General features: G+C 39.9%; 1 protein-coding gene across 1 annotated transcript in view; it reads right to left on the reverse strand.

Annotated features, from left to right (window-relative positions):
• Positions 1-1,012: 1,012 nt before the first annotated feature.
• atp9a (ATPase phospholipid transporting 9A) overlaps positions 1,013-26,336 on the reverse strand; it is a 31,955-nt gene continuing 6,631 nt past the window's right edge. Inside the window, exons 5-28 of the mRNA XM_023392984.2 lie at positions 25,730-25,788; positions 24,724-24,775; positions 23,525-23,619; positions 22,660-22,740; positions 21,933-22,008; positions 21,448-21,524; positions 21,056-21,216; positions 20,823-20,965; positions 19,912-20,024; positions 18,978-19,187; positions 15,913-16,074; positions 15,323-15,415; positions 15,113-15,196; positions 14,012-14,182; positions 12,679-12,777; positions 10,794-10,883; positions 10,366-10,510; positions 9,764-9,828; positions 8,008-8,163; positions 6,025-6,089; positions 5,656-5,764; positions 5,510-5,567; positions 3,815-4,018; positions 1,013-2,829 (exon numbers count right to left, since the gene is read on the reverse strand). Of these exons, the coding sequence (XP_023248752.1) occupies positions 2,693-2,829; positions 3,815-4,018; positions 5,510-5,567; positions 5,656-5,764; positions 6,025-6,089; positions 8,008-8,163; positions 9,764-9,828; positions 10,366-10,510; positions 10,794-10,883; positions 12,679-12,777; positions 14,012-14,182; positions 15,113-15,196; positions 15,323-15,415; positions 15,913-16,074; positions 18,978-19,187; positions 19,912-20,024; positions 20,823-20,965; positions 21,056-21,216; positions 21,448-21,524; positions 21,933-22,008; positions 22,660-22,740; positions 23,525-23,619; positions 24,724-24,775; positions 25,730-25,788 (2,705 nt within the window). The 3' untranslated portion in view covers positions 1,013-2,692. The remainder of the gene's footprint in view (positions 2,830-3,814; positions 4,019-5,509; positions 5,568-5,655; positions 5,765-6,024; positions 6,090-8,007; positions 8,164-9,763; positions 9,829-10,365; positions 10,511-10,793; positions 10,884-12,678; positions 12,778-14,011; positions 14,183-15,112; positions 15,197-15,322; positions 15,416-15,912; positions 16,075-18,977; positions 19,188-19,911; positions 20,025-20,822; positions 20,966-21,055; positions 21,217-21,447; positions 21,525-21,932; positions 22,009-22,659; positions 22,741-23,524; positions 23,620-24,723; positions 24,776-25,729; positions 25,789-26,336) is intronic.

A 26,336-nucleotide genomic window follows, 5' to 3' on the forward strand; every position in this document is an offset into this window, starting at 1 on the left:
TTCCAATGATTTCATATATAATTTTGTGTTACATTACTTTGCTTTTTGATTCCTCATTAGGCTTAGTGTCAAAGTTTAAGACTGTGGTAACCTGGAACATATATGATGTGAAAACACAAGTGTCTCCAGGCATCAGGGACTCCCTCCTCTGGTGAGAGAGTGCCAAACATCCAGCCCCCTCAGTCGGCCTGTGTCCTGTGTAGCTCGCACTTCATCAGAGACTGAAGTGGAACTCCACCAGAACAACCATGATTGTTTCTGCACACAAACTGTGGATGTTAGTCCAAACTCAGTTTCCAAGCATGTGGAACGCCCTGGAGAAATAGAGTATAAGAGTTTATTTCATTCAAAAATATGTTTTTTTTTTTTTCTTTTTTACTTACTATTCTCATCATAGACCGTCTACGGCTGCATGACAGTGTAAGGTTGGTTTTAATCATCGTGACGTAGTTTGAGGCCGCTAAAGTCACGTTATGCCACATTGAGCTAAATTGGTTCCACTTTTATAATTCACGAAAAGGTCATTAAGCCATAGTTAAGCTCCATTATTACATTCTGTGGCTGTTTCACCATTTGCACTTATAAAAAAAGACATCAGTCCTCCAGACCTTTGCAAAACCTCATAATACCTGTCATGTGGGTCTATTTTAAAAACTGTTCCTCTAAGTTTACCATTTTAAAAGGAGATGTCGTAATATCATATATTCTTATTGTCAGCAAGTCCTATAAAAAGACAGAAACCATAAAATGAGTATTGTAAGTACTCTATGTCTAATTTAAGCCTCATATGACTTATTCTTCTGTTCCAGAGCTCCAAAAACTATCAACATAAATGAGACACACAAATGTGTTCCACACATGTTCCTTCATTATGATCAACATCATCAAATGATATTTGTATTGACATATGTTGACAATGAGGAAAATCGACAATAATACCAGTCTCATCTTTTAAGCTCTATTGACAATGAAACCCCTTCAAATATCACATGTATGAAAAAAATTACACAAGAAAAGAAAACATGAGATTTATTAATCATCACAACATTGACATCAACACAATTCTCCCTTTTTGTTCAGCTCATTTGAGTGCAATCAACACCATAAATAAAACAGGTTAATAAATAAAAAAAGAGAGGAAAAAAAACAGGTTATTTACAAGCAGCCAAATTATCTTAGCATCATTTAAGTTTTGCAGTTGCATCACAACAAAAAAATATAATGGTCATACAAAAAAACATTCTGTGCAAACAAGTTGCTGAATTCAGTGGGGCTTAAAAGTTTAGTTTTACACTAACAGAGAAATGATTAGTTATGGCACCCTGCATCTGTCTGACAGTAAGATTCATCCCAGAAATGTTTCATGATTCACATAACAATCTTTTTAACAACTAAAATAAGTGAAAATGTGGCCATGTAATTCTGTTAGTTGCTCATTATTTACAGTATCTCCATCGTCACACGAGTCAGATGAAGGATGTGAGGAGTGAATTTACAGAAGTAACGTACCGTTTTCTTTTTCTGAATGCGCAGTAGTAATACTTATTGACAATATTCACATTGTACTTGACTGACTATTGGTGATTTGTTCTCTTTTTTCTTTCGCTGCTGAGCTGTGGAGGTTAGTAGCAGTGAGAAGTGAGGGGGCCCTACATTAGATGACATGAAATGAAATGGGGCAGCTGGACGCCGGTCACACGGGTATTTTCAGTTATGGCTTTAGGTCACTGTTACAGTGAGTCATCATGCAATGCTGAAGCGTGGCTGGAGCTGGCCTGCCTGAGCGGCCACATGAGAGGCTGCTCATTCCCCTGTGGACGCACAGCCTGTCGGGAGCCCCGGCGGAAGGTTTCGGCTGCAAATAACCGACGCTCCTTTGTGGCTGTTTTGACCGCGCTCCACAAACACTAACAACTCAGGGTCCACACAGAGAGACAAAGACAAATTTAACATCAGACATCACAGGTCACGCTAAAATAAACAACCGCACCACCTCCGCCGTGCCGTGGCTGTAGCATCGGGGTGACGCATAAACAAATACACAAACTTGCAGACGTGTGTTTTATGCAAAGTCTGGCCAGTAAACTTTTTTTCTTACCGTGTAATTCTCAAACTCCATTTGGAAATCACTGTTTAAGGAGAGTGTGAATCAAGTCCTGAGTGAGAATGCTACGTCAATTTCAGTGTCTAATAATAAAAACAGCTTTGCTTTTCAGATGGAACTAGAAATTATAGAAAATTATCTTTCAGCCCAAATGACACGTCTATGAATCTGAGTGAGAGACTTCCAACGTTTCCAGTTGCTTTTCCTGATGTGATTTTTGACATAAAACAAACTGGACCTGCATCATTTACTTAACTCATTTTGTGTCTTAATTGATTACATACCAGCAACAGCCACATTATTATATTAAATAAATTTAAAAAAGCAGCCATCAGTTAGTCTTTGCATTAGACACATGTAGCAAGTAACACTGCTTTTGAACTCAGACTCCCCTCCTCAGTAAACAACCTGTCCCTGACACAACTCTCTGTCTGTCTTTCACATTTCCAAGGAGAACGTTTCAGAACAAATTAAAGGAGATGAATCCATGTTTGATTCTCTGGTCTAAGCGTAGGCTCTGTTGGATGAATACAAGGGATGACTTTCTGTGCTCCCCACATAAACAAGGCTGCAGGCTCCTCTCGCTCTTTAAGAGGTCAGTTTGGAGTAGCTGGGCGGAGAGAAGCGTCTCCGCAGGTACTTGAGGATGTAAAGAGGCAGACAGCTCACTAGCGTGATGACGGTCACCTTCCACAGGAACGACACCGTGGTGATGAAATATACATCTGGCACAGGAAAAGAGGCAAAGGTCAGAAGGAGACTGTAGGATTGACTAAATGTTTGTGAGTTGGCATGGTATCAGTCCAGTGTGCTTTGAATGCAAGAAAAATTAACCTGTTACAGTTTCATACAAATTTCCTTACAAAATGTCAGATTAAGTGCAACAGAGAAGAAGAGTTGCAAGATGCAACAGAAGAATAGCCTTTAAAGTCTATTCCAGTCTGACTTCAAGACAGAGGAAAAGTGTCCAAAAAGGGTACGCTCCACCACACGCCAGTCATGATCCTCAGTGGTCGAGATTGTAGGCTGAAAGTGGAACTCCACACCCCACATAAAGCTGAAAATAAAGGCCTGCAAAGCTCTCGGTCAGAGTATTGTATATGTCACAAGTCTTAATATGGCACAACTAAAATTGGCTCGTTTTTTTTTTTTTTAGTCAGCTAAAGTAAATAAATGCCCAATAGCCTGGCAACAAGGAGGCTGTAATGGAATAATACACCAACATTACTCTCCCCTCTGCTGTTAAACTTGTTTATGTTCCAGGTGTCTAATGGTGATGAGAATAATATTTTTGTGGGTAGTGTTTTCTACCGAACACCTTGTCTGTGATAAACACATGAGCCATAGCAGTCCACAGGAAACTAACAGCCCTGTTGGCATTTCCTCTTTGATACTACGGTATGCCTGAGTCTCATCCACACCAGGACTATTTGTCAATGCACTCACCTTTAGACTTCCTATTATCCAGCAGACCGCAGCTTATTGCACACCAGAGGCACTATATGAATGAACAGGTCCCCCTTACTGCTGAATGCTGACGTACTATTTCAAGGTCGCCCGAAGCACAACAACATCAATCAGGCTGCAGTGAAATCAGCGCAGACTGCGTTTGTTTTCTCGTCTCTATGAAATACAGCACCACAGGCTGCGAGTCACCTTTTGTGTGGGTGAAATATGAGTTTGTGCGTACGTGTGTTTGTGTTCACTCACCTATGAACTCATGCAGGAAGACGAGCGAGGCGACGTAACAGGCCAAGCTCAGGAGCTCGCCGACAATCATGAGCCAGTGCCACGTCTGAATGGTCAGCGCCACCATCAGCAGCTCAGTCAGGATGAGAGAGGTGAAGGAAATGGCGACGATATGGACGAACTCTGATTCGAAGAGAAGCAGGGCCCCGTACATGATGATGCTCCCTGTGGAGGAAAAAGAGGCCACAGCCTGAGAATGAGACCAATTTTGGTATGTATTAAGAGCAACATTTAGAGACGTAAGTCATAAGCCACACAGTGATTCAGCGTTACAGTCAAGCTTTAGTCTGAAAACAAAGTGACTATCCAGCAGGGTCAGAGCAACGGAGGTCTGAAAAAGTTACCAGAAGAGTCAAAACTACATGAAATACCAACCTGTATATTTTTATTTTAATTCCCAATCAGTTAATGAAATCAATTAAATTTTATTTTCCTTATTAGTATATGATAATGCATTCAGCATGTCCAAATCAGGGACGGGTCCAATGTGTGAGTGCGTGCATCAACAGTAGTTAACACAAACTACAGCTAGGTCAGCTAGCTTACACAAAAACACCAGCAGCCATCACCAGCTGCAGCTAACACTCAGTTCATTTTTATCAAAGCTTATGTTGTTAGCTTTGTTTTGACGTTATGAACCTTTAGCTCTTGCTACAAGAGTTTATATAGTGACACTACTACAGCAGTACAGTGTATGGATAATTAACATTATCTGCACTTGCTGGTGTAGTTTTATCAATGTTAGCTGCAGCTAGCTGAACAGGATTGTGCTCAGTGTGTGTGTTTAGCTACCACTGTGTTCATGTAAACACACAATCCTCTCAACTGATCCGGACTGTATTCACCACTGATGTTGACCACACACCCTGAACCAATCTATCTCAATATCATGACAAATAATCAAATATGTGCAAAGCCCAAATATGAAAACTACTGAGCTGATTTTATGTTCAGGGAATGACCTCTGATGACCTCTCACAGCCTTTTGTCAGAACCAATTGTTTGGGGTTTAAAAATAAACATTTTTGATTTGCTTTGATAATGACAGATCTGTTAAAAATGTTTGAAACAATCTTATACCTGAAAGTGTTTCATCTATACAGAGCTATTGTTTGGAAAGCAGGCAACATTACTTGAAAACGTACGGTATCTTAAGATCAGCCATAAAATGGAACATCCATGTTCTGACAGAAACAGGTCAAACGTTCCTGGGAATAGCTTAGTATTCCCCTGCAGAGACTTTTCACTGTAAATGGCCCATGTTGGAAATGTACCTTTACTTGGGTTTTTGACCAACAAAGTCCTCACACATCAATAAACCTCTGTAGAAATGACAAGAAAGTGTGTGGGCCGTGCACTGCTGAAGAGAAGTGTGTCACAAAGAAGAGCAAGACACCTTTTATCTCTGTTTGTCAGGGAATGATTCGTCAGTGTGCTGAGATCAAACATCTGATCCTCATCTCTGTGTCTGATCTGAGGCATTGTTCATCTGCATTTGACCGACCAACCTCCAAAATAGCTGAGTGTGTGTATGGAAAGTGATGACTGTGATTCACAGTATGTTGACTTTACTCATTTCTATAATTTTTAGGTTATGGCTATCTCTCTCTCTCCAACAGTTGCAGTTACTGACTCTGATTATCAACTCTTCCTTACCTTGATAGATACTTATTAGGACCCATATTAGAAATGTCTTGAAAGACAGTGGTCGACCCTGTGGGGTAGAACAAGACATCATATTAATAATTTTTCATATTTTTGGCTCCACTGTAACATGTAGGAGGTGAACACTCATTATATACCTTCAAGAGATCTTTGTATAACTCTGGGTACAACATGGCAACCTCTGACTTCACATCCTTGTCCAACACCAGGGAGAAGACGGGGAACATGGTGTAGATAGTGGAGTAGCTGAAACAGACAAAAATCATGTGTCCTCAGTGTGAAGGGGTGGTGGGGTGGTGGGGTGGGGGCATGCTCCAGAGAAAATGGCACATGGACAAAAAAAGTTTCACACATTTCATTGTTAGATTCATTAGAGATGCATCATTGGAGTAGTCAATACTTTCACATTTTCCCCTTCTCGTGTTTCAACAGTGCCTTAACACAGAGGAAATGCCATGGAGAAAAGGCAGCCAAATGCTCCCTTGATAAGTCATCGCCTTTCTTACCCGATAATCAGAAATCCTTGGTAGAGAGGGACTGAAGCAAAGTAGAAAACGGAGGAGAAAACCGCCTGGGGACAGAGGAGAACCAAGAAAGTGATTTATTCTTCTTTTCATTTTAATAAAATAAAGTATCTATCTATCTATCTATCTATCTATCTATCTATCTATCTATCTATCTATCTATCTATCTATCAAATACTCTGATGGCATTACAGATGATAATGGGAGGAATCAGGGGCATCACTTTTCAAATGCTACAGACAAAATAAGTTCATTTAAATCAGAGTAATGGGAGGAAATGAAAGATATCATATTATAACATTAACCTGTCATGGTAACGCACAAATGAAAAGGTAACCCCACTCTGACTAATCAATTAGCTAAATCATCGCAATAACCTTCATTGCACAGCAGAGCTGCTGTTGGAGAACACTTCACTGACTCACTCTGGCATATGTCTTCAACATATGGATGATGCCAGCATTGAGCTGTCAGCTAGTCAGCCTTCCATCCAGGCGGCCCCCAAACCAGACAGGTCACAGCTGCGGCTGTGGTCGGTGTTAATGTGAGACATGTGGAGGAGGGCCTCCCTAAAATCTCAAAAGTCCATGATGCAGTGAGTCACGGGCCGTCCCTCCACGGCGGAGGCTGAGGTTGGACTGGGACATGGGAATTGAACTGGGGACAGTGTCCAGTGTGTGTGTGTGTGTGTGTGTGTGTGTGTGTGTGTGTGTGTGTGTGTGTGTAAGGGGGGGAGGGGTGGCTAAGAAGGACACCACAAGCCCTCTCCTCTGAGTCATTGCGCACCCCGCCCTTCCATGACCACCCCTGAAACTTCTCCCTGCCTTGCCCCAATCATGTCCTCCTCACATTGAGGTCTTAGGTGTTGTGGATAAACATAACTCATCTAACATATATTCTCTTTCAGTATTTCACAATCACTTTGGGTCAGACTTTAAATGTGGAAGACTCTTAACACAAAAAGCCAAACTGACTTGCTGAATTCTTACCTTTATAGACTAAACATTTAAGACGGACTAACATGCTCAGTCTTCAGTCTCCAGCCAAGTCATATTATTTTTTACTGGTGATTACTAAACATACAGATGACTGAATCAATACAACATGTGTTTGCAAGTATTTTTCCTTATTTGAACATTATTACTCAGGTGCACAGCAATGCAAACCAGCTTTGCTAATAACGTGCATGTCAAATGTACGGCAACAGAACAGGAGCAAAATTGTAATTTCTCTCCTTTGGAATTCTGTCAAAACATCACAATGTGATAAAAGTCAGTTACAGTAGAGTAAATTCTGGTTTAATGCTTTCCAGTATCACTGTAGCTTACTGTATTTTAGATGATAAAACTTACAAGTGACTGAAGCATCTGAGGTTTGATAAAAAACAAACCTTGAAATGCTTAATTGATGCAGTAAAGTCAAATCTGAATCATTGTTTTTCTGTAGCATTAAGTCAGTCTATAGACTTCACCGTCTACAGTATAATTACAGTAACAGAGTATATTAAATTAATTAAATCCATGATTTAAAAAGCCATTCTTACTTAACATGTCAAATACTGACTTCTGCAGTGATTGTACTTTTTCTCTAATTTCTATTTGTATTATTTTGAGAAAAATGACCAGTGCAGACTTGGTTTTGATGAGAATCTGTTATTGTTTGACAGAAATATTTGCTATTTTAAAATGGAACAATATTTAAAATTTATGTATTAATATATCTGTTCTGCTGCTCTGATAAACACAGTATGTGATGTATTATATAATTTAACACAGATGTTTTCATTTTGTCTGCTATGTGGAACTTGGAGGCAAAAAAAAGGAGTGCAGAATTCTGTGGTCAGAGTTTTGCACACTGAAACTCACTGTTGTTTAAACTGAGCCAAAGCTGTTGTAAAAGAATTCAAAGTTCAATACGGCTGCTGAACACAAACCTAAATGGCACCATGTTTTAGTTGCACTTTACCTGCATGGTACTGATGCACAGGCTCCTGTGGATGACGAACTGGCTTAGGGCTGCAGACCTTTTGTAGCTGTTCCGACCGTGGACCATGAGGAGACGGCCCAAATGTTTGAACTGAGTCACAGAGAAGTCGGCGGCCAAGGAGGCCTGCTTTCCTTCCTGTCAAACACACAGCACAGAGGGCAATGAGGACACGCTACAACACGTCTTTGCTGACCTGAAAAGTAGGCCTTTGAGTGCTTACTGTAATATGAACGGTAACAGATATATAGCTCGGTTATTTGGAAACAAAAATGAGGCTAAAGGGACAAATACTCCCTAAAAACACTAGACTAGGAAGAATCAACAGTCTGTCGGACATGAGATCTGGAGATTTGAATAAATCCTGAGAAAACACATTCACTGAATATGCCATATTAATCTATAATAACAAGTAGAGCAGAAACTAATTACCCTCTTGATTATCACTTAATATGCTGGTTATTTTCTTAATTAATCTATTGGTCTGTAAAATATGAGAAAATAGTCATCTTCAAATAGCTTGTTTAGTCTGAGAAAACTCAAAAACCCCAAAATATCAAATTTACTGTCATAGAAGAAAAAGAAAAACAGCACATGTTCAGATTTGAGAAGAGAACCAGAGAATTTTCAGCATTTTTAGTAAAAAAAATAAAATAAATAAAAAATAATTCAATCATCAGTCAAAGAAGGGGCTCTCTCACTCTGAAAAAAAGAATAAATAGAAATCAATTAATAAATAAAAAAGAATATTCTGCAACATATGAATAGAAATAAATAATAAACAATATAAATAATAATATAAATATAAATAAACATACATTAATAAATTAAAAAAGAGAACAAGCTTTTTATTGTTTCCCTTGAAACCAGACCAGTACCCGGAGCATGGCTGCTTTTGACTACATATTCAATTATCAAAACTGTTGTGGATTTTTCTCTCATTTGGCCAATAACTGATTAACCAACTCATTGTTTCACCTCTAATAACCAGTCAAGTGCTATGTGTCCATGTTTGTTAGAGGGTAAAGTTATCTCTGGAGCTTTTAATCATGATGCCGTTATTTCTTTTATTTTCCATAATGCAATTGAATTTGAAACGACCCTCCGTACAGAAAACATGTTCTTCTCACAGTTGTGGTTCTCCTGTTTCCTCCCACATGCCAAATACTTGCAGCTTTTTAGGGTGAACTGGAAACTCTAAGTTGCTTGTAGCTGTGAAGGTGAGTGTGAACGTTTTTGTCTGTATGTCTGAGGCTGAACCTTGGATTTGTGACTAGTCCAGGGTGCAGCTCACCTTTTGCAGAGTGTATACTGGTATAAGCTCCAGCCACACTGCTGACTCCAGCTTTATCTTTAATGGACACATGTGAGAGGGGTATCAACTTCCTCAACTTTCTCATCAAAAAAGCAAATAAGCGAATTTTCCAAAATGTAGTAACATCACTGCAGACACGGGTCCATGTCAGAGCAAACCAGCCATCTTGACAGGAAACATACAGAGAGAGAGGTACAAGAGGCAGCAGGCTGATGAGAGACTCTTACTTTTACTTAAGCGCAAAAGCATCCTGTCATCCTTATTTCCTCTACTCAGACAATAGATCCTCATAAAGAGGAATCATCTGTGTGCATGTCCCGCTATGTGTCTCTGGATGTGAGAGAAATCTTGACAGGAAACGCAAAGAAAAAATCTGTGAGAGCAGCACGTCAATGTGAGGCGATGAGATGGAGCGAATCTTACTTTTCCCTCCACTCCCACGCCACAGTCAGCTTCCTGGATCATGCTGACATCGTTTCCTCCATCCCCTAAGAGAAAACAAAAGCCACGGAGGTGTCAGGATTCACATCAGTGACTCAACAATACAAACTGTTAAGAGAGTAATGTGTGTGCGTATTTCATGAGACACTCCCTTAATTCGGCCTGATTAAGAGATCAGAACTACAGCCAAGGAATTTGCCAGATAAAGGAGCTGAGTGATATACAGTAGCTGGAATTCATGAAGGACCTATTAATGAAAATATCTTTCAAATGTCACAATGAGATCACATATAAAATGTTCAGATTGATTGATGTTCAGTTCAGTGAGCTGTGTTCCACTGTTATACGTTACAAAACTCTTGATATGATGCTATCAGCACAATATGATTCTATTGAAGGGCAATAACAATGATATGAATCATCACTCAGCTCTAGGTGTCACCATCATCAAGTGACACGCTGCATAACAGCATTAATGCACATTTAACCATCAGCTGTGCTTGACTGTGGCACTTTATGGATGCTCATACTAGGAGTGCTCGTGATATGAAAAAGCTGTCGGGCTGTTTCTATTTTCTACTCACCTACAGCGCAAGTGAGCTTGCCTGTGCGCTCTTGCAGCAGCCGCACTATCTGTGCCTTCTGGGTGGGGGTACATCGGCAGCAAACCACAGCAGGGCACTGACACGCAAGCTCCATAAACTCATACTCATAGTATTTCAGACAAACCTGCAAAGAAACACCATCAAAAACAAATGGGTGAGCAACTCAGGCCACCACATATAACCGATCTCAGCTGTGGATCCTCAACACCTACAGTTTAACCCCTATTGCAGTATAGAAAATGAGTCTAACCACAGATACCACTTCCAGAGATGCTTCAGTGGCAGTGATATTATCATGCATCACACAGAAAACATGTCAGAGTTTCATAAGGAGAGATAAATCGGTGAGAGGAGGTTGAGACACACACACACACACACACACACACACACACACACAGGGAGTTTACCTCAAGCGAGTCCCCCGATATGACCAGAGCGCAGTCGTGTTTTCTTCTGAAAGCGTTGAGCTCCAGGTGGGCTTCCCCTCGTGTTGTCACCTATGACAATGATGACCACATTTATAAAAGAATGCACATGCATGAACATAGACACACAGACACAAAAAAAAAAAAGAAAAATTATCGAGGATGACAATCTGTCAGCCTTTGCATCCTGATTGTTATCAGACAAAACAACGGCAGCTTTTTCACTCCAGCTGCGGTGATGACAAACGTTAGAGCAACCGAATATCTGCCACACATCCCACTAACTAATGGTAGAATATTCTGATAACTGATTCATCATTTTAGTCATTTTCAATCAGTTTGTTTGCATTTTTCCTGGTCGACGAAAATGAGACGTCTGAAAATAGACATTTTAATTTCCTTGGACTGAGGACTGACATTTTTTGGGTGAAAATAATGAAAATTTAATTAATGTAATAACAATAGTGTCTGGCCGTTTACTGATTCATTTCACAAACTGGATCAGTGAAGGCTTACTGGCAGTAAATGGGAAATGTTGGCAAAATCACACATGAATTGATTTAACTGATGTTCATTACAATGGACTGTGGTCTACTGTTATTTATTACATCAGAAAAAAAGTGTAAAACGAAAAAATTTTAACCACAAACCGCATTAGTTTTCGATTCCAGTTTCCCTAAAACATTACTTCAAATAACATATCATAAAATGAATTCATGACATAATCACATCGTCAGGATTCTACTGAAAGTCAATAAGACTATAAAATCTAATTACTGCCCTTCTAGCTGAGGAATACACCCAAAAGTGAACTATCAAATTCTCTGCATCTGTAAAAAAATATTAGTGTTTATTACTATAACTCCTCCTGTTGGCACTTATAAGTGGAGGCTGCGTAAACATCATGAATGACAATATAATAATAACCAGATGTGTCAATGTAAAATATGCCTTCACATAGGAAGTTACAGTTGTTGACAAATGTATAAACAAACACAAGAAAATAACATTACATCTAAATGTTTATTTAGCGTAGTATGAGTGAGTGAAAAGAGAAGAGGTACTGAAATCTTAATTGGAAAGGGAAACCGGGAAGTGGGAAAATATCAAATCAAGTAAGTTTCCTCACAATTGTGTCAGTTTCAAATATAGATTAAAAAATTCTCCAAAAATGTGCAGCACTGACAGCGCATGGTGTTAATCTGTCAACAGGAGCTATGCTCCGGTATGAATATCCTTCAACCGCTGACTATTCATACGTCAATCCAGATCAGGCCATTGGTGGCCACAAGGAAACTAATCCAGATGTATGTGTTGCAGGCCCAGTCAGCACTCCCCCGTCCACTGGGACAGAGGTTTTCAAGCCGTGCCAACCATTGTTATTCTCTTCCAGTAACCGCAGTTGTACGCAAGTTGTAACCTTCCTATATGGCAGGCGCTCCTTCAGCTCTGGCATGGCTCCAGAGGGGAAGGCAGAAGGGGGACTATCAAAGCCTGAAACCTGCAAAACAAATTAGGAAGTGAGCCCTCTGCATGTTCCCTCTGGGAGTGGTTCAGCTGGTTTCTCCTCTCTGGCTGAGCGAAGGCCTGTTTGTTCTCTTTGACAGTGGCTTGGATGCTTTCACTGGTGGGCGGTGATTTATTCAGCTGTGGATGCTGGCTTGGGCTGCATGCGTAGTTGTGTGGGGCTGTTTGACCACTAGCAAATGGGCCTTGGTCGCACAGGAGGATGGATGCCCGTGGGTCGCCAGAGTCAGGAAACTGTCAGTGCTGCGTTGAACTGGGATGAACCCTGTTGTACTAAAATCAACTATTCCCCACTTCATATGCAAAGAAAAAGGAAGACGGGTCCTTGTCCTGCACTTACGGGTCTGAAGATGTGGATGTCCTGGTTGCGGGTGATCAGATGGGCGTTCTTAGCTGTGCATGTGGCTGTTTCAAGCTTGTCTCCTGTCAGCATCCAAACCTACACAGAAACCAGAGAATAACATGTAGTCAAGAGAATTTATGGGTTTACAAGATGCACTGAGCTTTGTAGAGAAATTCCACTGAAACATATCGATAAACCAAAGAAAAATGTGTGTTTCAATAATCTGCTAAATCAGTTAACAAAAGCTAAATTCCAGATATCAAAGACTCTAATCACCGACTTGATCAAGCAACCTGTGACTGTCTGTGGTCAAAATGTGAGGGCCTATCTTTATTATTGTAGTTGTGCTTCAAACTGGATGCAAGAACGAGTCGTCGCGTAGATTGGAATCACAGTATCCAACTTCTGTCTCAGACTGATTCTTCATGGAGTCATTTGGATGCTGCTTATAGAAGCTTAGATCTTAAATTTTAAATAAGTCATAAAACCAGTGATTTCTTAAATGTACTGGTTTTGAGTTTTTGTTTTTGTTTTTTGCTTGAGTGCTTGAGTTTTGAGATATTCACCACACAGATTTCTACCTCCCCTCAGATTAATTAAAAATTACATTTTAAATAAATATTTTCACTAGTAACACATCTTTCCGGGAACAATGCTCCTGATACTCTGAACACAGAGTCAAAAGTTTTCACTGGAACATAAGAGTTACAGGGACACTGTTGCTGGAACGATACTATTGATTTTTTATTTTATATCAAAAATAATAATTAATAATAAATCATTTCATCTTTTAAATGCTATGAGAAGATGAAATGTAATTCCATTCACCTCCAATGTATTGGGGTGGAGGGAGAAATCTCAGATATACATATCTCAGAACTTGAGCCAATACACCTGAACCAATCTGCACAGCTAGATACCACTAGAGCTAAGTGAGGAAAATTGTTTCTTTTGGGTGAACTAACCCTTTGAATAAAGAGGGAAGGGTAGTAGAAGGGAGTATTAGCCGAACTCTTACCACAGTGACTAATCGGTTTTCTGGTTCTCTTGCACAAAACCAAATCCTTGTTTCCATAAAAATGTGGTCAAATATTTTACATCGACCATACGAAGTGTGCCAACTAGCAACCACTTAAAAAAATCCCATGTAATTACTTCAAATGTATGGCAGTCTTGGTTTTTATACTTGAATGAGGTATCTATTTGAATGAGGCTTAATCATGTCGGTAGAGATGAAAAAACATACTTTTACTTGTTTTGTTTCTATGTTTTGTTTTCGTAATTTGTTGCTACTGTGAGCTATGTGGCCATGCCTCCTTCCACCTCAGACCTTGATGCCTGCATTGCGGAGGATCTCCAGGGTGGGCCTGACGTCTGTCTGGAGCTGGTCCTCCACCCCAGTCAGACACAGCAGCTCCATCTCCATCTCCAGACTCTCAATCACTGTGGCCACCTTCAGAGAACGGTCATGGACGCTGAGCTTGGCCTGGACATACCGTGCCTGAGCAGCAGGGGAGTGATCGGTGGGGAGAGAAGCAATAAGCATAAATAAGGTAGAATCATTGCAGGACCAAAGATGAGAAACAGCCAGGAATAGGAGGAGAAATATCAGTATGACCCAAGACATGACAATCATAGGCAGAAATACTTAAAAAGCAGCAACACAATGTATACACAATGTGCATACATTAGCAGAATATTGCAACATACAAAGGGATTAAACTGTGTGCATTATGAATACAACATTCAACACACACTGAAACCTCCATATAAGATATTTAAGTGTCAGTGTAAAGTATAAACTTCAGTATTTTCCTGCAAGCAGCCCTGAAAGCAGCTGTGTTTTAAAAAGATAGATACACAGAATAGACATGATCAATGGGTTAACGCCCATCTTCAGTGCTCCAGCTCCATGGCAATTTGTGAGTGAGATAAAGCAAAAATAATCTGAGTGTGAGTCATACAGGAACACAAACTCTGTGTGTGACTCAGTTGGTGACTCACTGCTGCCCACCAGCTCTGCTCACACAATTATACACTTCAGCAATGGGCCTGGGGCTGAAAACGCAGGGGGAGACAGCCCTGCCCTGCTCAAACAATGAGTGGGGGCTTGGTGTGTGCGTGGGAAGGTGGGGTGTACAGGCTAGAGGAGGGGGGGGGGGGTCAGAGGTTAGCCCAATTACCCGAGAACACACTTTGACATTTGGAAATACAGGACATGTCTCCGTAGAATATCAGTCTGCATTTTTTTTGTTTGACAGTCAACAGACTTTGCGTGTAATTTGAGCATAATAGACGTGTAACACATGTTGGATATTTGTGTGGTTTACGAGCCAAAGAGAAAGACAGTGAACGTGTAACATTGCTAATGAAGCTCAGTCCCTCAGCACAACTTCAGATCACTGTCGATTGATCATGAGAGAGCACTTACCTCAAAATCTTGATACTGCTCCTCTGTCAGGGACTTCTTGGAGACCACAAGGACCCTCAGACCCTCCCTCGCCATGTTTCCGCACTAGAAAACAGAGACATAAACATTCGGATTCAGCAGGTCATAAAACATATTTGTCTGCGAGTTTTTTATAACAGGAATAAAATCACTGTCATTACATAATGTTTTGTGAAAAAGAGGGAAATCTACCTCCTCTTCCAGCCAGTCGTTATACTGGACAATGCCTGCCATAACCACATCTGCACCCTTCATGTAGAAAGTGATCTCTCCTGTTGATTCATCCTAGAAAACATGAGAGTATATAAACACCTGAAGATGAAATACACAAGCCTGCCTCACTCACAGTTCAGTTCCCACGTGAGCCAATGTGAACCTGCACTATTTTATGATTCTGTGTTGCCTAGAAATATGTAACTTATTTTGGTATTCACGAAGGGTTTCACAAAGTGTTTGAAAATGTTATCACGAGGAAGTCCAGCTTCAGAATCCCAGGCTTCCTGAGCTATAGCCCAGCCAACAAAAATAAAGTTAGTCATCAGACTTAGTCACAGGTCGTTATAAGGTTTTTCCTCAGAAAACGTGCTATAATATGAATGTTGTTTTTATATTGTGTTTTTTGTGAAAGCCAGTGTCAAGTAACAATCAGTTTCCTAGCAACAAGCACTCACTCACAGACGGTCATTTTTTAAAATCAATACATTTCCTTTGAAGAACATAATGAAGCAAAATGCACAACATCTTCCGCTGACAGAAAATATTAATTCATAACTGGCACTCACTCGCACTATGATGCCCATTCTCTTGCTCTCATAGGTGAAGGGGAATATCTGCAGGATGGTGAAGTTCAGAATTTGGCCAGTAGGGGTCCGCAGCTGCATGGAGGACTGGTCTCTTCCCACCAGAGTCAGTCCAACACTCTCAGTCCACTGCACCAGCGACACCTATCAACACCACATTGTAAAGACTGTAATGGGTGGTCGTTAAAATACACTACTGAATAGAGAGGAGAAAAAGATGCAATATTTATCAAGTAGATAATATTTTATGTTTTTTTTAAAATAATAAAATATTTTCATCACACAGCAAGACAGAGAAGTGACCACTTCTTGAGGCTTTTTTTATTATTCTCATGGTAAAGCCATTATGTCAATATGATGTTCCATTACTTGGATTACAAAGAAAAGAGCAGAGGACACTTTGGAGAGAGAAGCCTGTCAGAGAGCACAGTAACCATTTAGCTGTAATCAATAGCTCAAGCATTTTCAGCACTCAAGACTATTGATTGATAAACTAGGGACATGTCCATTGAACTGAAAATATTGTTTACATTTGATTCTTTCTGAAGGACATAACAGATGACATCCATTAATACAATGGCAATGTGTGTGTGTGTGTGTGTGGGGTGTGTGTGTGTGTGTGTGTGTGTGTGTGTGTGGGGGGGGGGGTTAAGAAAAAGAGAAAAAGAGGGGAGATGACATTGCCCAATAACTTCCAGACCAGAGTCCAGATCACATACCCAATTCATCATCCATCTTCTGACAGCACTAATAGCACAGTGGCCAAATGGACACAGATGAGAGAAACCAACAAAGATCACCATGTTCAGACTCGATTTTAAAACCGCAGATTTTTGTGGTTCCCAAAATTACTTATTTTGGAAATAACATGACCACGTAGTCTGACAATGCCTGGCCAGGAGCACGTTAACGTCAGAAAAGCGCAGACTACCGTAATTTTGTCATCCAGGTTGGGAAATATGAAGATTGTGCTTAGTCACAGTCTAGAAATATTCACTGTGGAGGCATTCGTGGATCTGGTGTTCGCCACAGCGGCAGCACCACCTTGTAACGGCAGCATCTGGCTTTGCTGTCGATTTTCTAGCTGGACTGAGTAATGCTGCATCCAGCTGGTTTGACTCAGAACAACCACAAAGTTGACAAGTTTTTTTAAGAGTTGAAAAGCAAAGTGATTCAGATATCAGCTCTCCTCACAGAATATAAGTCATTCTATTGATTACACTTACATATGAATAAGATGATTCTGCTAAGTAAATAATCTTGTTTTCATTTGCATGTGGATATCTATTTATCTGCAGTGGTAAAAACCATGTATTCAACAGTCACTGACATTGTGTCTGTAGTGCTCACAGCCAAAACCAGATCTATGTTAAGACTTCCTGAGAGCTGTAGGAAGGCAAACTGAATCTGATTGTATCAAACTGATACAGTTCACCTTTCAGGGCTTAGCAGCTCAGACAAAACAGTTTCAATTGTTTTCCAATGTGACACTAAACAATATAACAGCTGCATTCTCTAAGAACAATACAAACCACAGTTCTTTAATCACAGCAGATATGCAGGGCTCTATTAAAGTATGCTATCAAGGAGAAAATTTAAAAGGGGATAAGTGCAATGGGCTGGGGAGCACATTAAGGAAATCCGTATTTACACAGCAGGAAATGGATCGAGTCGAATTCCGCAGCCCTCTTCCTGATGTTCAAAGAATTCATACTGATCAAGGACATAAATGTGAAACGCCATTTGGCTTTTTGAATGTTCCCCTTGAAGGAGGAAAGCAGTGAAGACACTCAAGATAAAGGCCTTTACTGACAAAAACCAAGAGCTCTCCATCTTGAGATCGGAAGTCTGTTCTCCTGTCAGCCCTTCCCTATTCGGCCATAAGTAGATGAAGTGTACATTTCCCAACAGGTCAGGTTATAAATATATCAACGTAAAAGTATTTGCCTGTGTGTGTGTTTGTTTACATACAGTATATCATATTGTAGCTGTTTATATAATAAATGTGGGGAAACATCCAAGTCTACGTTTCCACACAGACAGAAGAAAGAAAAAAAAGCAGAGAAATAATTTTTTGTTGCTTTAAGATATTACAAATTTAAAAAATTAGTGAGCCCTTTGTGACCCATATTTGCTATTTCCTTTTTTTGTTTTTTGTTTTGTAAAGATGTTTGAGCTGCATTTCTTGTATGAAAGGTTTTACCAGAATATAAATAATTTCTTCTTCTTCCTCTTATTATTATTATTATTATTATTATTATTATTAACAACACATTTTATGACCATTCAATTACCATGTGTTATGCTCTCTACCAACCGTATGATGACTTTCTCGAAGTCATAGTCTTCCTGCTGTCATATTTAGTAACACAGAGCACATTTTCTCAGTCCAATAAACAAACAAACAAATAATTAGATATTTGAAACATCTAGAACAAGAACGAATTCTTTGAAATTAGATGACAAATAATAAAATGTTAAAGGTGATAACAATGAATAATAAGCTCAATAAAAAAATCTTAAAATGATGTCTACTAATCCATCCAAAAAATACAGTTTTCATGTTTTTCAACTGGACACAAGCGGTCTCTACAAAATAAGTGTTTTTTATATTTGTGCACTGGAAGCTTCAAGTTTCCACATCACATTTGCTTAAGTTGCATATTGGACCGTCTTAAACTCTGAGCACAGAAAAACTTAATGTCAAACAAAAATCATTCTCCACAGTCCAAGTCAAACTAAGAAACATAAAGAAAAACATATTTTGATCTGGACAGGAACTTTAAATCATTGAGGGTCTTTATGAAACATATTAGGATTTAAAATGAGTTGTGTTTGAGTAGTATATCTTTTGAATTCAAGAACTCAAGATTATTAAGTAAGTAAAAAAAAAAAAAAAATACAATTTTCAGCACATGCCCTGTAGGTTTAGACAAGCAGAATTTATAAAGAAGCATGTAATCTTTTTTATTCTCTTAATAAATCATCATCAGTGTCAATAACAAAACTGAAGTACTGTGAAATGGTTGTGTGGTGGGCCATCATACCTCATCTGGGCTGGAAGCCTGGTAGACTCTGCACGTGTCTTCATAATGCTGCTCAGCCTCGGCCTGGTCGGTCACCCCATTGGACTCATATACGGGTGTCACGTTGTGCACCAGGGCGATGGCCTTCACAGCCTCATGAACTCTACTACTGATGGTCTTGCGGACCTTAGTGGCTGCCGGAGCCCTGGAGGCTGGAAGGTCGTGGGTGGGCTGAAGAAAATTACAGAAGTACTGTGATCAAACAGAAGGGCATAGAGGAACCTGAACAGAGTCATAACACTCTCCTCTAATTGTAGTCTTTCATTGTGGTCAATGTTTTTGTAAGCTGTTGTAGCGAAGAGAACTTATAATCTGGAATGTCCAAAAAGAAAGAAGCTGTATGAGTGAGTGAAAATCTCAAAGAAGCTGTGTGAACACTTGAACTCCTATATACAACAATACACAAAGGTAATTGGAGAAGAGAGACTACTAACTGGACATGTGTAGGTTTAAGTCAGAGAAACTAGTTGCTTAACCAACCCAGCTTCAATCATTGCTGTGATAACTATAACCAGATGTGTAAAGAAAATATGAACAATTTGCTTTTGCATTGTGGCCTTGCTATTTTTAGACAGCTGTGCGTTCCAGGGGTTAATGGTGGCGTCATTAAAGAAGTCCGGTCAGTGCTTCGCTTGTGGGCTAATCCTGTTTCCTGCTTCACTAACCTCTGGTGTCAAGGGGGACAAAGAGTGTCATCTGAGGTCAGGAAGCATTCAACCAAACAATAATCACAAACTGATATGTTTCTTAAAACAATGTTCACGGCTGTTTGTTTTACCCTTTCCCAAGCTGTTGGAATTTTGATCTTTTCTTTTCTGTTTGTTTTCTAATTGTTCATTTCTTCTCTTTGACAGACACAGAACGCTTTTTTTTTTTCTTCTTTTTTTTTTTTTACCTGTGTGTAGGCGCTGAACACATGGCTTTGTACTTCATCCATTGAGTCCATCCCATACGCCACAGTTCCAAGATGGAGCCGTCGGAACACCATTTCATTTTGGGTAAGAGTCCCTGGTAAAGATTACATTATAGGCATTTAAACTCTGAAATTACTCTACAATAATATACTTGACACAGTTAATAAGTCCTACATTTTTGCATAATATTTTACAGCACAAAATAGGAAATGTGTGTTTTAGATTTGGTTGTTAAGTATCATTTTGGAAACTAACACTTCTAGCGTCAGTATATATAAAAGCATTTCTACACTGTTCACACTGGCTGGGTTTTACAATCATTAATCAGTTACTTAAAACAGAGTTTGCATGTCACATGTTGTAATTGTAAATAAATGGTAAGAGAGCCAGAAGCTTTCCGTTTGACACTACACACAACCTCTGTATCCTCACACTCACTTTAAAAGCATTTTCCGCTAGTATATCAGAAAAGACCTCAGGGGCCTCTCATGTACATTAGCCTGACCTGCAGACCCCCCCACCCACCTCAGTCTTATCACACTCTGGATGGGGAAACGGCTGATCATTTTATTGGGCATGAGGGCTGTAAATCTGACGTGCAACACCTCACGCCTAAGGAAGTGCACTGGTGGAGGTGTTGTGCTCTGAAGGTGTGTATGGATGAGACACTCTAGGCTTTTTTTTATGATTTAAGGGTCCAATAAGTAGCAGGTCGCTGGGAGCAGAAAAACCCCACCACAGAGCAAAACCCCCCAGGGAAGGAAACGACTTAAGTCTGTCCAACTGGATACTTCCTTGGCAAATCCTCAGCACTATAACCTCTCATTTTAGCACTACACACTATTTTGGCCACACAACAAAGGCTACCTTAAAACTATGCTGCTGTTCTAACCTGTTTTGTCAGTCAGCAGGTAGGAGATGCGTCCAAGCTGCTCAGGTATGGTGCTAGCCCTCACCACCGTCCCGGGGATCTTGGAGTCTTTCTTAATCATCCAACTGAAAACCATCTTTCCCATATCCAGATTGACACGCAAACTGCATCCAAAAATAAATAAATAAATGAGTGCTCTTTATCTCCTTACACATGAATAAAATACAACACTGCAGATGACTTTGAAACTTTACCTAATGGGCACAATGTGAGAGAAGAGCAGCAGGAAGCGAAAGATCTGGAGGTACCAGCGCCCGGCAAAGTGCTGGAGGGCCACCATGACCAGTGACACCACCACCAGTGCCCCAAACAGGATCTTAGTCAAACAGTTCACTTCCAAGTCAAACAAACCCACCTATCAGGTGCAACAGAGACAAGCATTATGCAAATGAAACAGAAATGGACTGTATATGTACAATATTTAAATCTAAGTAAAAAATAAATTAATTAATTAAATGTTAAATAAATTACACAATTAACCTATTATGGATACATTTTATATATCTGTGAAAATCTGCCAAATAAATACATCTTTGTGCAAACTAAATGACCTAATATCTTAAGACTCTGGTTCACACTACTGTACCTTGTGCCTTGGGTTGGAGGTGTTCATGACACTGCGCAGCTCCTTGCCTGTGTAAATCACAACCCCCACCACTGTGCCTGGAGAGAGGGAGAGAAAATCCGCCTCAGGCCAATATAATAAAGGAACAACATAAAACATAATATGTCAAGAAGATGTTTCCCAGACTTATAATCTTGGCATGTATAGACATTTTCAAATGAAGAATGTCATTTGGAATATAGGATGCAGATTTGCAATTGCTTAACAGATAACATGTGTTAGCATGAGTTAGTGGATTCTGTCTTATTCTGATTCTGATTATAGTTAGCTGAGGAACTATTTATAAATAAGCAAAAATGTCTGACTTCCTTCTGTTTGTTTAGTTAAGTCATCAGCTCAATAGTTGTAGAGGAAGCAACGCCTCATAGCAGCTCTGCACGGCTAAGAGCGAAGGCTGGTCCTCGTTACTTCCTGGGTATCCACCAGTGCGCCAGTCAGATATTTACCAGAGGCGACAACTGTGCTGGCCCACAGGGTGTTCTCAATGCTGAGACTTTCATTGACAGGGGGGTCTCCATCCTCCTGTAACAGTTGACACATATAGAGGATGAAGAGCGAAGACAGAAACTGGTCAAATAAATGCTACCTTTGTTAAACAGAGGTTTTGTAAACAGAATGTAGTGTTCAAATTACACTAGAGCCATTTTCACACACAGACGTACTGACGTTTATTCGTTCAGACGTAAATATCTTGTTCGCTGATGTTTAATAATTCTAATCTTTATGGCTTTATCCAGACATGAGAGCACATTTACAGAATGAGCCTCAATGCCGTGCAATATTTGACATCTGATGTACGAGAGGGAGATGAGAGAGAGAGAATGGTGGAGGAAAAAATTATGATTAGGAGGAAGAAGACTGTTTTCTGTTCTGTCACAGGCTGCATCACTAATGGATTTTTAAAGTCAGTTTGCTGCTGAAGCCTTGATTATTGATCAATGTGAGCATGCTGCATGCTGTAGAGGATCCAGCATGCACAAGCACACAGAACATTAAGTTGGGACTCTCGTTTTTTTTCCCTATTTGCTAAAGAAAATGTTATGAGCTCAGACCTAGCAGGATTGCTGTCATGACTTGAAAGTAAAATTAACTGGGGTACGTTCAGACATGTCATCAGATCAAAATGTGTGTAAGGCATATGGTTGAGAAGAACAGTAATGTTAAAGCACTCACCCTGGTAAAAGTTCCAATAAAGTTATGGATGTCAATGTTTGGCTCTTCTGCGTACACGTATGATCTGATTTGGAGAAGGTCCTGTGAGACATCAGAAACACAGTTTAGGATCAGTGACACTTTAATAATTATAAATGACAGAGAAGAAGAAAAGAACAAGCACAGCTTTGCCTAACTTACTCATTAAGCGTGAAAAGAACTGAACTGTCATATAACATTTTCCTGTACAGTTTGTGCAGCGGTGTTTGCTTGATGGTTTTGCATTTTACAGAACCTTTGCTCGAGGCTTAATTAGTGGACAAACTGAGACTTTCAAGAAATAAATATTCCTGGACTTGTTTGACAAATATGGCAGTTATTTTATTGTTACTATCTTGTGAACCCAGAGACTCATACTTGTTCAATAAAAAACCAGCAAATATTCAGAATCAGAATCAATTATTTTTGGCACGTTTATTTAAAAATTTACTTGGTTGGCAATTAATGTTCTGTCAAAGGACTTTTTGATTAATCAACTCATCCTTTAAGCCCAAAACTAATATATCAATTTGCCAAAAAGAGCCAATATTACCCTTTTATTAAATATCAAAAATCCTAAATGTCACCTCTGACCTTCTAACAGTACAGGCCTGAGGTGAGCCTTTGACCTTTCAATCATGACACTCCCTAATGACCAGGCCATCCTACACTCTGGTCTAAGAGGAGCAAGTCTTTCATTAGCAGTGAGTAGTTATTTTACCACGGTTAACATGTGCAATTTCTCCTGAAGTAATATTATTGCACAAAAATGTCATAAGCGCAGTGTCGCAACATCCAGTTTTCTCCTGCATCCTTTCTACCTCTCCATCTTTATTTCAAGACTCACGGCAGCAGTTGGCAGCCTCTGTGTGCAGGCCACTGGGAGGCGTAGTTTCCAGTCAGTCTCTCCGTCCAGCTGGTCAGTCCGCAGGAAGCAGGAGCCTGGAAAGGAGAGGGACAAGAGTTGCCACTGATGCCAGATGGAAACACACTTACCCCTAGAGGGCCACAGCAGGCTGTTAGTTAAACAAGAAACCTCAGAATCTTTATTCTGGATAATGGAAGTGAATGTATACATTTACATTTCAATACATACTGAAGGCTACTGTTTCTGGTTCATGATTTTATTTATTCTAATACACATTCATTTCCCAGGTCCCCAGTTTACCTGAAAAGAGGCTATGAAACAATTTTAGCCTGGAGTCACTAATGAGTATGAACATCTGAGAATGAGACTGAGCTGTTTATTACTTTTGGGATCAAGCTAAGGTAGAAGTGGAGGTATTCACCCAAGCCCATCCCCCCGCCCCGTTGGCCTGCATGCGTCATCCTGCCCTCACTCCCAATCCTGGCCTAGGCTCTTCATAATTGACCTAATGGCCTCCACATGGAAGAGAGATAACCGAGCACTATTTCCAGTAAAACAAAGCTGTTGTTTTTCTTCCCCCAACAGGAAGACGCAACAAAAACATGCATCTAGCTTCTCTTACACAGTCACATTTGGTCTTCTGAAGGCTGAAAATAAAAACATCTCCCTGTGATGAGATTTTTGAGGTGCTTATTTTGAATTAACTTGTGTGTATTTTGTATATTTGCAAATAAACAATGCAACGCAATCCACCAAGTTGTTGTTATCTCTAACAAATCTTGTCGTAATCCATATTTGATTATTCAGATGAGGCAGCCTCCTCTCGTGTCTCCTGTTTTCTTTTTGCATTTGATTTTTGTGTGCCTCGATTTTCCTTTTCATTATCTTCTCATTTGAAAGACAAAATTAGTCATAGACGAAGATTAAGAGAGAACAATGTTGTGTCTGCAGTACCCATCTTACCAGTACATGAAGGAGCAATTCTCCACCACAAAGCGCTTTGAGTGATAGTTTAGTACTGGACCCAATTACAATTTAGACATTGTAGGACTTCCTGTCCTGGCTCAGGGCTAATCCCTGCACCTCAGCGCCTTTTTAAACAAGTCATTTCCCCAGTCAGCCAGGCCAGGCAGCCAGTCTGTAGTGGAGATCTGGATGAATGACCAGCAGATGTTTACCATTTCTTTCAGAGGTCCTTAAAAAGATCATGTCAGCAGGAACACGCTGGTTCTACAAAGAAAGGCAGAAAGAAAAACATGACTTCAACAGCAGTTCCTGATCCTGCACTTTTTCCTACTCCCTCCTCTGCTCTTTAACTGTAGAAAAGTTAAGACTTTTTTTTTTTTTTTTTTTGCTTTTCATGTGCCACATTACCAGCAGCCAGTCAGTCAAAAAAATAAGCCCCTGCAGCACAAATCATCCTGTCGTGGCCTGAACGGGACCCTGACCAGGTTTTACACTCTGCCTGACCTGGTCCCTTCACTGCACTAGACAAAGTCCCAGAGCTGTGCATGGATTATTGCTAAGTGGTCGATAGTAATAAAGATGTATTATGGCTTTTTAGATGCAGGTTAATTAAAAAGAAAATTCCAAAGCTTTTCTTTTGTCAGCTACTGGTTTCACTTCTGCTTAAGTGTCTCTCTGAATTGTCACCCACATAACTCTGAGTCACTCAGTCATATTAGTGAAATGTGTAGAACAACATGTGTGACCTTTCCTTCAGCTGCGTTGAAATGAGTGATTCAGAGAGAAGCCCTGAGTTGGAAACTGAAGACAGGACTCGCTTCTCATGTTTCATGTACAAAGACCTCAGAGAGTCCACTCAGAGCAACACAACAGATTCCCCTGCAAACTCAAACTAACTTAAACAACAACAAACTATAAATGTGACTTCAAAATGAAAAAAAAAAATTATATCAATAAATAGTACTTAATTGAATTTGTGTCTAAGATCTAATTAAAGGCATTTTAGGCTCATGTCTGCTGTGTGTGCATTGAGTTTGACAGGTTGAAGCTCAGCATTGATCACAAGATTACAAAATCTTTACTAACTCCTTTCACCTCAGTCACCACCGGAGCACAGAAGATTAACAGCCCCCTCATTACTCGCTCTCATATAAATGGTAACTTGACAGTCTTAAAAACGCAAAACTATTCACAGATGTGGATCAATCTTCAACAAACCTTCTCCACGATTATCAGATCTCCCACTTGAATGCCACTGCTTTTAACCTTCACTGTGCCTGAAAAACACAACAAAGTTTAAAGTTAATGAAGTGTTAAGTAAGTTTGTACATGTGGATTAAATATGGTTAAAATCATGCGGACCATCCATTTAAACATAGACGTTTACAACATTGGAGCTGATTCCTCAGATCTACACACATTCTCCTATAAATACATTTCAAAACATGTTTTGTTTTCTTAAATCAAATATAACTATGAACATCTTCTCTTGGTGAACTTTTGTTGCGCATGCCTCAACAATCACCCCAGTGAATTTAGGAAAGTCATTTTCTGTGCAGATCTGAAAGAATGCTGGGGGAGTTGAGCCTTTTCTCTCATTCCAGTTGGAATGAACGGGCAAAATTGTTTGGAAGAGATCACTGACCCCTGACCTTTGCCGTGACCTCTGGGCTTTGCATATGTAAGACATTAAAGCACATTAATATTGCTATGCATTAGGGTTCATGGGGCTCTGCTCTACTAGTGCAATAAAGTTTGACACATTTCTTTACAAAAGAAAGATTGACAAATAAAAACACATAGAACATCGCAGCGTTCAGCTTTC

This window comes from Seriola lalandi, unplaced genomic scaffold, assembly GCF_002814215.2.
Source record: "Seriola lalandi dorsalis isolate HSWRI2012SDOR001 ecotype SW California unplaced genomic scaffold, Sedor1 jcf7180002054927, whole genome shotgun sequence".
In the NCBI taxonomy this organism is placed as follows: domain Eukaryota; kingdom Metazoa; phylum Chordata; class Actinopteri; order Carangiformes; family Carangidae; genus Seriola; species Seriola lalandi.